The 13430-nt window shown below is 41.1% G+C and overlaps 1 protein-coding gene across 6 annotated transcripts in view; it reads right to left on the minus strand.

Annotated features, from left to right (window-relative positions):
* Positions 1-13430, minus strand: part of LOC134533300 (cyclin-dependent kinase 14) — a 422243-nt gene that overhangs the window by 38368 nt on the left and 370445 nt on the right. For all 6 annotated transcript variants that reach the window (XM_063370778.1, XM_063370786.1, XM_063370794.1 and 3 more), the window contains one exon: positions 12575-12759. In XM_063370778.1, coding sequence (XP_063226848.1) covers positions 12575-12759 — 185 coding nt within the window. The remainder of the gene's footprint in view (positions 1-12574; positions 12760-13430) is intronic.

Below are 13430 nucleotides of genomic sequence, written 5' to 3' on the forward strand. Positions count from 1 at the left end.
GGCTTCCCTGGGCCACAGTTACAATGAACCAGTACCCAAAATAAGACACGATAATAACCCAAAAAATAATAAAGCACTAACAAATGCCAATTACTTAAAAATCCTCAAGTAAATATTGAAATAAACGGTATTGCCATCCACACATTTATCCAATACGACACTGGTTTAGGTGTCTGCGAGTTAAAAGTGTAAAGTTTTCAATGGGTGATTTTCAACACTTTGGTCCAGGCTGTTCCAAAGGCGAACTGTTTTATCAGGAAGGTCCGACTTGATGCAATACAGTACTTTGTCCGTGCCTTCGGAACGTCCGTCTGGAATGCCACGAAAAGGCTGGCTTCGCCTCCTGTACCGCTTCAAGTTATACGTGGTCATTGCGAGATCCCGCTTCAGAATGATTGTTCAGTGTCAGACTCGAGCTTGAATTATCGAACCATACATAGCGTGCGTGAATGCTGTGGCGAGGCTGGACACAAGCAGCTTCATACTTAATGCAACCGGAAATTTCTTTTGAGTGGAAAGTCTTACAATCACTGGGTGACATAGCACAAAATTCTCGAGAAAGAAATTTAAATTCTTTAGAGCCAAACAAAGGGCACAGCGAAATTGTATAGCTTATGAAATTAAATAAAATCAAACTTATTCTATACCTACACGCAAATATTTTCAGAGAAGCTAATTTTAATAGTTATTTAATAAAAGCAAGAATATGTCTATATCCACGAGACACTGGAGGGTTCCTTGGTCTTGCAAAAACTACCACCACCATCAGAGGAAACATTGCCTCCCCTCACCCCTTCCCCGAATACTTAAATTATTTCAGCAACAGCGATGTGCGCACTTGAAGAATGTTCCGTTGCTGATCTGACGCAATAATTAATTCTTCAAGGATACAAACACACGTGAACGAGTAAGATATTTTATTATTCAAATGGTAGCTGTCTAAATATACGATAGTTAAATCATCTCTCTGATTGACACGCAGCGGTAATTATCTTCAGCCCGTCACGCTACGCTAGCGCCTATCGGTATTATCATTTAAAAAAACTGACTGCATGAAATACTACATATAAGTACTACATATAATAAAATACATATATTCACGAATATTCGTTAAAATGCATGAAAATTCATGAATACAATCATTAACAAAGAAATTCACGAGTGATTCGCGATGCAAAAAACTACAGAAATTGTATTTAACGTGCATTAAAAGTCATTTTCCATTGTTTGATAGTGTCTAGTAATTTTTTGCAGAATTTCCAGTCGCAATTTGTCCGGGACTCTGTTATAGGATTTTTTTTATTATATATTTATTTATCTGCATATGTATTGACAATAAGTGCCGTAAAATCTAAACGATTTTTGTACTAAATCTGTGAGTCTAGATCCTTCTATATTTGAATTAAGTGATTCTGAAATCATTAAGTTAAACATGGTAGTAAAATTTGTTATTTAAACTAATTAATCAAATTTACCAATAATACAATACTTGGTGAAAATACTATCGGAACATACAAACACATACGTTGATGTAAACATGCATTGGATCAAATAACGTAGTAAAATAGATGTAAACAGATGCGTGAACATTACACCAATTTTAATCACAATTAAAAATTCAGTAACCACAACAATGCGCCGAGGAGAATAAACAGGACCTCCTTCAAAACGGCTGTAGACAGCCAAATTTTAGGCAAGATTGCCCGCCAGAATTTGAGCTGAAATACATGTATTTACCGTTTTCACCTCCATTAATTCCAGCAAAAAATCCAAAACGGCCACTTGTAAAGACGCGAGTCGATACACTGCACGCGGTAAATACCTTCACCGCCGATATGCACTTGCTTTGCCCCAGGAAGTTGCAAACCGACTGTGTATTATAACCTCCATGGCTTCCGCGCGGCTGAAACGAAACAATAACTCCCAGCTGCTCTTATCGCGCTCAGGCGACGCGAAACAGGCACGCCGACACGTCGCTTATTCATCCAAACACCTCCTCCCCCTTCTTGCGGATTCTTCCTCGCCGGTGGAAAGCCAAGATAGCGACAAGCACGAGGTGGATTGACTCCACCTAGCGATTGCACGAATAACAAAATGTCTGTCAAGCGAGAGAGAGAGAGAGAGAGAGAGAGAGAGAGAGAGAGAGAGAGAGAGAGAGAGAGAGAGAGAGAGAGAGACACACACCGTAAGACGCCAGCTTGGTTTCAAAAGTTTTTAAGTTAAAGCGTCGCGCTCACGTGGCGAGGGTCGTTGGTTCGATCCCGACATTTTTTTCCCCGAAAGTACACGCAAGAATCCATCTTCCCTGTACCTGCACCGTAAGGGCTTACCAGGGAATGGATAGAGAGCCACATCGAATTAACGGGAGCTGGGATCGCAAGTCATGCTTCCACCGGGGCGGTCCATGATTATTAGGATGTGGGGCCGACCTTTGGGTTACCAAGTCTCCAGTCGACCTCAACCCTCTGTACTTGCCCTTAGAGCCACCACAGGCCGGTTGCGCCCTTCTGGGTCCCCCCAGCTCCAGTCAGGCCAAAACCTGCGGCCAGGTACATTCGCGGCTCACCAGACAGCTGACTGCCCGAAGACAGAACTAACTGGCATTATCTTTGAAAGATATGTGCAATGGGAGTGCATGACTTGATGTAAGCTTTTGGACATACGCCATTGCTAAGTACATGTATGTCTGTAGAAGAAAACTACAAAAAACCCAAATGACAAAAACACAAATTAAGCAAAAAAATTGCTGTTGTCAGCAGGATATAAACACCACATAATATTCCATATCAGGAATATGGTCAACAAAAAAAGAAAAACAAAGAAAAATGGACTAACAGAACGAAAAAAAAAACCACAAATGATGACAGCACAAAAATATTGAACCCAAAAATATTCAGCAAAACGACAAAACGAAAAGACGAAACAAACACAATATTTTTCCAGTTTTGTCGTGTTTTTGTCTCGTTTCAACTGTTGTGCTGAATTTTTTTGGGTTTAATATTTTTGTGCTGTCATCATTTGTGGGTTTTTTTTTTCGTTCTCTTAGTCCATTTTTCTTTGTTTTTCTTTGTTTGTTGACCATATTCCTGTTAGGGAATATTATGTGGTGTTTATATCCTGTCGACAACAGCAATTTTTTTTGCTTAGTTTGTGTTTTTGTCTTTTGAGTTTTTTGTAGTTTTCTTCTACAGACATACGTGTGCTTAGCAATGGCGCATGTCCAAAAGCTTACATCAAGTCAACTAACTGGCGCCTTATCCCGATCCACCGCATCTTCTGGGACTCCTCAGTCACCCAGGAAACCCGTGGTCCGGTGGAAGGCCTGTCCAGCCTCTCCCAGCTGGTTCGATACCGACATCCTGACATGCCTCGACATTCACACGCACAGAGTTCGGTCCTGTGCGGTGCGAATACCTATCAATCCCAAGGCTCGGTCTTACAGGCCTGATGGTCTTTACTGTTATTTGAGACATCTTTCTCTAAATTTATATCGATAGCTCTCTTGCATTTCGCGTTTCGTCTCAAATTTCATAAACAGATATTTACTACGGATGGGCCAATCAAATCCTCAATAACCATTAAAATCCTAAGGATTCGATGTTCGAGGAAAAAGATTCGAAGAAAAACATTACAGGAAATTTAAGTAAATTAAAAATGCAACACTGATAACCTCTGACGTTTACCAGATCAAATTTTTTCTTCATACCTATCCTGTTACCATGCCTCAATCTATCGTCCTATCAACATTTATAAATACAATTACAGCACGTATTGATTCTGGAAACTTAGTTTGTGAAACAACCATTTAAAAGGTAAAATGTTTCAACACCATGGTTAATATTTGTCATTTACTGTACATTATATTTTTTTTCCATTCAAAACAAGATTCGGATTCGACCCATCACTAACATTTACTAAATACTATCTAACGGCGGTAAAAAGTCACGCAAGTGATCGTAATTACTATCACATATCGAAAATAACGTTAAGTAAACATTTGGTTGGAAAAATTGTGTGTGATGGATTTGCAAGGATATTAATGACCATAAAAACGAAATTAACATCGCAGCTTGTGAGACTAAGCATTAAATAATTCCCAAACACCCCCCTTCCCCCTCCTCAAAAAAAAAGCTCGCCACTCTAGTAGCAAAGGAATACAGAATGAATGTGTGTGTTTGGATGTGCGAGAGAATGACTTCATAATAAAAAATTTAATTATATTTAATGATTTTTTAAATTTAAAACCGTGTTTAATATGTTTTAGGTTTGTATTTATTATAATTTGTTTTATGTTTTATGTTAAAATTAGATGGTTCATCAGGAATTGCTGTAATTTGTAAATTTGTTAGTATGTAAATTTATGTTCGATTGCTAGATAAAACTTTATGTCTGATGGTTAGAGACCGGAAAAATTCGCGAATTCATTTCGTGATAGGCTAAAATACAAATCGTTATACCTCAGTGATGACTCTGCTATTGGTTCACAATTCACCTGGATGACTGGGCCAATGAAAAACACCCGACCCAAAGCTTTATCGAATCACAGGCTGCTACGCTGGGACGTCTCACAAGACAGCAACCAATGAGTGGGTGACATTTGACCGATTGTACGTAGAACTATGGAGGTCATCCTACAAGTCATTGAACCCGCGAATTTTTTTTCCGGTCCCTACTGATGGTTCAGTGTAAGTTGACCGCGCCGCACTGAAGTCGAAATGAATCGATCGCAATGACGCCGCGTGCGTCATGAAACAGCTGTGACGTCGCAGTACCTCGAAGCAGCGAGCTTGCCGCTGGGGTGGGGGAGGGGGTTGCCCTCAAGACACGCAATAGACACAATTAAGGAGCGCAGAGATGCCCCGGGGGCGAGGGGTTATGAGGATGACGGGCCGCGCTGTTACGCGTGGTTCGCCGGGTGAACGGGGGGACGGGGTGAAAGGAGGGCGGGAACTCCGCGGGATCGATAAGGCAATCATCATTACCTGGCTAGCCCCGCGCGTGGCGCACGACGCTAATTAAGGGGGCGTAACTGGTCCGCGGCCGGCGACTAACGAGGGCGCTGCAGCTGCGAGCCAGGGGCGTCACGTGCATCGCTACAAATACTTCATACCATTCCTAAACACTTGAGCTGGGGTCTCACTCACCATACTGATTTTTTTTACCCCTCACAATTACTACTAGTTACGGGCTATTTATATAAATTTAAATCTATTGTGCCGGCAGCAAGAAGACATTTATGAGTGTGACGTCATCGCTAAACAAGAATCTTCCCTCCTTCCACCTCTCCTTCTTATTGCCCCCTCCCTGGTGGTCTGTACTGCCTCCCTTCCTTTTCCCCTACTCCAGTCTTCTCTCTGCGCATGCGCTCTAGCGGTCGGTCTCCCTGGTAGTTGCAACGGCTGTCTGACGGTTCTTATTATTTTAGGTTCGAACGAGGCAACATGTAATTAATTGGCTAAATACTTGTACTAATCCCCGAGGTTGGAACACTATAACTAGTTTGTTCTGTCACAAACACTTTCCATCGATATTTCCTAATGTTACATACGTGTTGTGATAACAGCAGTTAAAGCTGTTATTCTTTTTTTCAAAAAAAACTTCCCCATTTCTACCCCTTTGGTAGGATGTTGCCCATTAGCGAACTCGAACGACATTTTTCACAATTAGATTTAATGTATCAGTTTGGAAGTGATTTGTGAAAACTTGCGGCAGTTATCGTATCCTCAAAATTGTGGTAAATTATATAACTTTTGATTTGACTAAGGTTTTGGGGTCTATGTACCATGAAACGAAAAAACTATATAAATTTTTTTCGGAAGTCGCTCCATGGCAACGGCTACAAAAAGTAGTATTTTATTGAAATCTACCTAACAGGCCAAAATCAACAGCACAGAGAATTCCATGGAAGGAATTGTAAAAATATCACAGTACAATCGAATACCGGCTAACAAAGACGAGAAATTTTCAACAAGAACTGTAAATGAAGGGGGGGAAAAATGACCTCAGACAACACAGCGATGCTATCGCGTTGTCCAGATTATCTTGTAGTTCATCTGTGCTGTGATATTTTTTTTAAATTACTTCTCTGTTCTGTCTCCGCATTTAATCTTTGACATCGGATGATTTTTGCTTGTTCTCGGTGTGATTGTACAATCACATTGTTTAGTCTGTTATTGAGGTTTCTTTAAGACATAGTGTATAACAGCAACGGCTTGTGTCCAAAACACATTATATATTTTTTTTTATTACCAAATTTTTTTGAAGTGAAACTTCTTTTTTATAGCCAGCTGGGTGAGTCGATACGATGACGTCATCAGAGTACCTAGCGTAAGGATCAAAAATGCGTAACGTTCATACCGTTACGTAGAATAAGTACAACGATCAGGAATAGAGTGGTGTGGCTTTCAAACGAATAACGCCCCTTAATATCTGTGTCAGTGAGGCGGGATGATAAGCGCGACGCTAACTGGTGTTTTTAGGGCGGTATCTCCTGAATTGGCGCGCAGTCTTTTCTCGTCATGCATTAGGCAACTATGAGATTTGAGCGGTAACCATAACCTTATATGGCGGAGAAGCGAACATAAGGTGAAATTCAAAATCCTTGGATGCTTTCAAGAATCTTTCCCGGGCGTTAATGTAAAAAAAAATATTCTGAATACATGCGTTTTAAGCATTTTCACTCTTCTAAAAATACAGTTTTAAAATTAAATACTGATAAAAAAAATTGGTTGTCTGTAAAGTCGGTTTACGGAAGATAGTTTAACATGACAACGTCATAACAAAACATTGATGAAATGATTGCATACTTTTATGAATAAAATTGAATCATTTTTATTTTAATAATAAAAGAATAAATACTTGAAATTATACTAGTACTCAGATATTTAAAATGCAAGAATAATTAACCTTTATTGCCGAAATTGTTGTTGTAATAAGCAATGAAAACCACATTAACTTTTCACTTCACTTTATAAACAGTCGACGGAACAGTTCACGTGTAGATGTAAGTTGTGTGCTGCCGCTGTCTTTCTTCTCCTCGGACGCATAGGCCAATCGAGTGGAAGAGAGATAGATGCGGCGCAAGCGTACAATGAGCGTAACGAGACACAGCGTAACGGAACAATGTGCGTAACGGGACACTTTTTCGTGCGTGCAGCCGGCGTTCATCGATTTATTAGACGTTGTCACGTCAAAAAAAAAAAAAAAAAACCTACCCATCCGTCCTCATCACATTCTTAAATGTTTCTCACAAACAGACACCACTCTGTTATCTCGAGCAGTTTTCAAATCGTGTGGTTTCTTATGAAGTTCTTATGTGTGCCCAGGCAGGCGAGCCCCTTAACACGATTGTAAAATGTTCCGATGAAACTCCTTTAACACTGTACACCAAGTCTTCCATACCTGAAAACGCCCGTCTACCATTTATCGCTTCCAAATAAACAAACATATTATTAATGAAACATGCTACGAAAGTATACTAGAAAGTACAATGAATCTTGAGTCGGGGTGTATGTGCGTTAGTAAGGCGGGATGATAAGCGCGACGCTTGCTGGTATTTATAGCGCGGTGTCGCCTCTAAGCGCAATGCTGTGAACAGGCGCGCAGTCTTGTTTCTCGTCGTCCATAGGACATTATGAAATTTGAGAGGTGACCGTAATATATCGCGGATAAATGAAGATAAAGGTGTAATGCAAGTCCCTTAAGTGCTTTCAAGAATCTCTAGCGGTTGTTTTACGCCTAAAAATTACTCCAAAAACTCGCCTTTTAGCCATTTTAACTCTTCTAATAATATAGTTAAAAAATTTAATCCGAAATCAATGTTACTTTTCGGCTTTTCGTAAACAGAACCTACTCGGATTTCTTCAGTAGTTTTCAAATAGCGTTGTTTTTTCCTGGAGTTCTGCGCACCGTGTGTGTGCCCGGGCAGACGGCACCCAATCAGGAATGTATGTGTGAATGTGTGTTAGTGAAGCGGGACTGTAAGATGCGACCCTATAATTTCATGGCGCGGAAATACAGGCAAACGTTTGTTTACGGACTGTTAAATATTCCGCACATAATTATTGCAGAGATGCAAATTTTTTTACATTATTACTACGTATGAATACACATTACAAAAGAAACGATAGGTATGTCAAGCAACTAACATTCTGTTTCCTTAAAACAAAATAAAACTGTTTTAACTTGCTAATATATATATATCTTTAAACGAGCAATTCTTATATATATATATATGTGTGTATGTATGTATATATATTCTGAATCTCGTAAACGGCTCCAACGATTTTCATGAAATTTAGTATGCAGGGGGTAACGGGGAGGATAAATCGATCTAGTTAGGATTCATTTTTTGAAAATTTCGTTTTATCCGTGTTTTCAATAATCAAATTTATCGATAATCAACTTAAACATAAATGACTCTTACTGACATCTATTGGCGAGAAATAATAATTTTTTTTTTTAATTGGGAGCAACTAACTGTTTTAACGACACAACAACACTAAAGCTACTCCAGTAGATGGCGTTCTTAAGCAACACTAAGCCAAATGAGTGTTTGGTTTGAAGTTAGACCAAGAAAATCAATTGTTTACTTATATTATTTGTGTCTTTTTAACTCATGTGTTCACTTAAAAATGCCTAAACGATCTTTGAAAAAAAAAACGCTTATTATTATGTCGGTAAGATCGAAAAATACTATTCATATTTCATCGTTTCATCAGTATGTAATTCATATTTAAATATAATTTCTAAAAAACACAATTTACAAAAAAACCGAGAAAACTCGGTCATCAATGTACTATATATGTATAAATATATATAAATAAATAAATAAATATATATATATATAGGGCCGTTTTTATTGCCATAGCTTGAAAAGATTTTTTTTTTTTTTAAATGGTCAGCCTGTACGCCAACGACCAGAAACACATTTCTTTATCGGTACTACTGAAATGAACTTATTATTCACACATCTTCTTAACTATACAAACATTATTTATAGACCACTATAATACCAATGAAAAGACTAGAACATTCTCGAAAAAAAAAAATTCGATGTCTCCAGTAGAACTTTTATCTTGAAAAGACGAGGCATTAAAAAAAAATAGACGTGCCTTGTGTGTTAGTTAAAATTTGCACGGTAGTCATTCAATTATAATATTCATTTTAAATATCCGGTTGAAATATTATTTCTACAATAATCCCACGCAGTGCTACGTTGCAAGTATGATCCACCTCGATGAACACAGCTTGCGCCCACGTGCTTCAAACAGTACTACGTCCGGGTCGGGACCGATAGATTGGTTTCCGAAGCAGCTTACAATGCGCCCCTCCCCCCTTTACCTTGCCCCTACACAGACACACGAAGAGAGACGCGAAGAGACCATTTGCGAACGAGGACACCTCCCCTATCGACCGGGCGGAACCACCACTTCCCTCCCCCCCACTTTCCCGGCGACACAAAAGCCCTTCGTCAACATAACATGACGCACGCCGCGAGTGTGTTTGTGCACGACAAGTCGCGCTGGAATCACGGCAGACTCGCTGCTATCAGCAAACATCGCGTTATTGTCAACATTTAAATATTCAACAGAATCAAACAAACCATCAGCACGCACGTGTGCGGTGACGTAATGTTTCTTGCCTTTTACATACACCACCCATGAATTATGGAAAAAAAATATATATATATTGGCCACAGCATTGGACGAAAATTAACTGGATCTTAAATGTGACGTATTTTCAACGGACAGGCGCAATATCATTTCCATCACGATAAGTTCAGTTTTTCTATTTTAGATCAGTTCTAGGAATGAAAGATGCTAGCGGCAGGCTTGTAGTCTGGAGTGATTCGGGGACCTGTATTCGAATTCGGGCCCTGGCGGGGGGGCGGGGGGGGGGGGGTGGTGCGAGGGTGGTGCTCACTACTGCGTCGCCTTGCTGTGTGCTCGATTGCCGAAAAACTCTTTTCTGCCTTCGCCCCACCCCTTCCCAACGAGCTTTTAAATTAATGCATTATTCGACGAAAGCGTTTACAATACAGTCACGCAGCATGGACAAGAAAGTTTGCGATCATTTAAAAAAAAAGTTTCATTATGCGAGCTTTTGTATCGAAAAGAATTTGGAAGGACTGCATTAATAAACACACATTAACACATAAATGGTCCAAAAACCTAAGTTAAAAATTTTTTTAACCACTTCGCACTTACTGAAGAAGATTTAAAAAGAAATGTTGTGCTACATATTTAATTACCACCTTTCAACGTTCACCCCGGCCACCTAAACTCACCGGGGCGGGCAATGAATAAGCACTTCCCAGAGCTGTGTGAAGGCACTCAGCTGCATTCCACAGAAAACCCGCGCCAGCTTGTGCAAGACTGAACGAGAGGGCGCCAGACGGCGGGGCACAACCTGTTGCGCACCGGCAGGCAAAGTGCGACAACTGTTCCCTAATTAACATTAACCCCATTAACAAGCGCCGCTAATGACGTCGGCCAGACGTGGAAAATGAACAAAACAAATAAATAAATACAGCTCAGGTTGCACAACTAGCGAAGCAAACTTGTCAGTTAGTTACTGTCTCAATTAAAACAAATAATCGACTTAGGTCCTTCCTAGTCAAGGCGAGCAGGGCTTGTTTCTTGTTCCTGAATAATGAGAATAGCAGTGAGGGAAGAAATGGAGCCAGTTTCCTAACGATGCATTTTACCTTCAGCTTTTGCGGCTACGTAAGCAAACTAGTTTATGAGCCGTCCTCTTGTAATTAGAAATAGTTTCTCGACGGAAAAACATACCACGAGAGTTTATAACATAGAATATTATTTTCACAAGACTAATAACTGTACGTCAAAGAAAAAAAAAATTGCAAAAACTTCATATCTTTTGTAAAAACGTTACAATATTGTTTTGCAATGCGCATTCGTGTGTTTTACTCGCCGAAACGAACGCAACTCCCGCCAAGGCCATTCGCGGTCAACCTGGAATTTTCGTAATTCGAGAACCGGTGGGGGTTCTCGGGGTGCTCCCGTCTCCCGCACCCATGCGTTCCGTCGCTGCTCCATCCTCACGCTTCCTCCGTCTGTAATGACCTCGATGTGGACGAGACGCACGGTCCTAATTCGTTTACTTACAGCTTGATTTACTTCATTTGCACGTGCGAATGGTAAATGTCACACAAAGTCTGTTTGAAGAAACTGATATTATTACGTATCTCAATGTGTATCCATTAGAAAACTGGCATTTGACTTTGAATTTACACTTTCTTAGGTAGGTCCTTTGACTATCGAGAATCTGCTTTGACATATAATCTCTGCTAAAAATATGCAGGGGGTTATGATTTCTTGACAACAATGTCACTTAATCAGTCTCCACGCGGGCCGGGTTCCGACTAGGCAGGAGACGCGAGTAAGAGGAAAAGATTGAAAGAGTGTTTCTTAGGGATCCACTCCGCGCACACAGGCTTGAAGCGGCGCCGACGGGACCCCTAAGATCACAGTGGGCTCCGAACCACTTGGGTGATAACCGACTCATCACTAATGAACTAGAGTCATGCCGGGTATCGGGCTCGAACATAACCACCGTCGCCACATGAGCTCTGTTGCTTAGGCAGCAATTTCTACTACAACAGAAAGGTTTCGCACGTTGGTAATCTTCACCACTAACGAGAGAACCATCTGCACTGACACATTGGTTTCATTGGAATGTATTTTGTGACGAATTAAGAGGATGTAAAAATAAATCACGTCCGCTCCTTGCCCGGGAATCGAACGCAGAACGCCTCACAGCAACAGTCGCCGTCAGAAGCGCAAATCTGTAGGATTCTCGAGACGAGGGGAAGGGGAACCGTGGAACTTCCCAGAGGAAAACCACGCAGCCCGGGAGTTTTGCACGTGGGTTTCAACCGACACAAGTCATCGCTGGACGGGTGCCTGTTGCATACTGCCAAAACTCTGACCTTTATGCATGCAACATGCAGAAAACATTAAAGATATCTCGGAAGTTTTTCCATAAACTACAGTTTTGACCTTTATGTTCATGAAATCTGTTTCACAGCCATGATTTTTGCAAGCGCAAGCCGGGGGGGCTCTCAGTGAGGGGCTTCTTAATTCCAGGCAGGGGCGCAACAACAAGGGGGGGGGGGCAAGGGTATTTAACCCCCCCCCCTCTGAAACCTTGTAGTGGGGGCAAACGGGAGCAAAGAAAGTGCCCTGTAATCAATTTTTATATATTAAAACTGCTTATATAGCACTATTTTCCACCTTGGAATACAAATTTTCCGGGGGGACCCCCCCGCTTCAATAGGGGGATAGATGATTCTTTATAAAAAGGTATATTGCCCGGCCCCCCCCCCTTTGGAAATTTAGTTTTTGCGCCCCTGATTCCAAGGTAGGGTGGGGATCGGGCCCTCTGCCAACCGCCAGATCTTCGTCGATGGCCGACGTGCATCCACAATTGCGCCAGAGAGGCCGTGACTGCGCGACAATGAAGTGGGGGAGAGAAAGAAAGAGAGAATGAGATAAAGATATCGAGAAAAAGACACTGGGAGAGAGAGAGAGAGAGAGAGAGAGACACTCACCCCGAAGGCGGAGTAGCGCTTGGTCCGCCTCTGCTGCTCCTTGTTGAGGAACACCTCTGACTTGGGCCGCGGCGGCTTCTTGGGCCGCAGGATGACGCGCGCCTCTTCGCGGATGTCCTCGTCCAGCAGCTTGGAGTCGCTGGACACGGACAGCTGCCGGTGGACCCGCTCGTGACCGCCCCAGTCTGCAACCACACACCCCCCGGTGAGCACTCTCAGACCTGGTCTGCAACCACACCCCCCGGTGAGCACTCTCAGGCCTGGTCTGCAACCACACAACATCTACTAGGAGCACTGGTTAATAGCTATACAAGAACAACCCGTGGATTTACGAATGTGCTTAGCACTGTGTTCACTTCACCCATGAACTCTAAATAATCATCTCAGGAGTTTATAAAGACCTTCGAAAACTACAACATAAAGTCTACAAGATAAAAACTTTTCTTACGTGTGCCTGTTTATCTTTAGGGCTCTCAAACTCTTAGATCAGCCATTTTCCCCAAGTTTTCCTTGTCCCAATAATCAGTTTCTCCCTGTCTCATCGCTTTATCTGGCAAGATAACAGATATTCTACAATATAGATTAGATAATTTCAAACTACATAAAACGCCAAAGTGACTATTAATTTTTTTCTTGCACAGTATTCAGAATTGATATTTGTTTGTTATTGATATTTGTTCCATCAATACTACATAAACTACATAATACTTCTATCGATAGTTGTTTTGTACACGCTGGATTGAAGGAGAGTTGTTATGATTATTAAATTCAGCAAATACTTTTTGATTTCGTTAAATATCCAAACAATTAGAGTATATTTGTGTAAAAGGATATGCAGAATTATTTTTACGGCTCC

Source organism: Bacillus rossius, chromosome 1 (assembly GCF_032445375.1).
Source record: "Bacillus rossius redtenbacheri isolate Brsri chromosome 1, Brsri_v3, whole genome shotgun sequence".
Taxonomy (NCBI): domain Eukaryota; kingdom Metazoa; phylum Arthropoda; class Insecta; order Phasmatodea; family Bacillidae; genus Bacillus; species Bacillus rossius.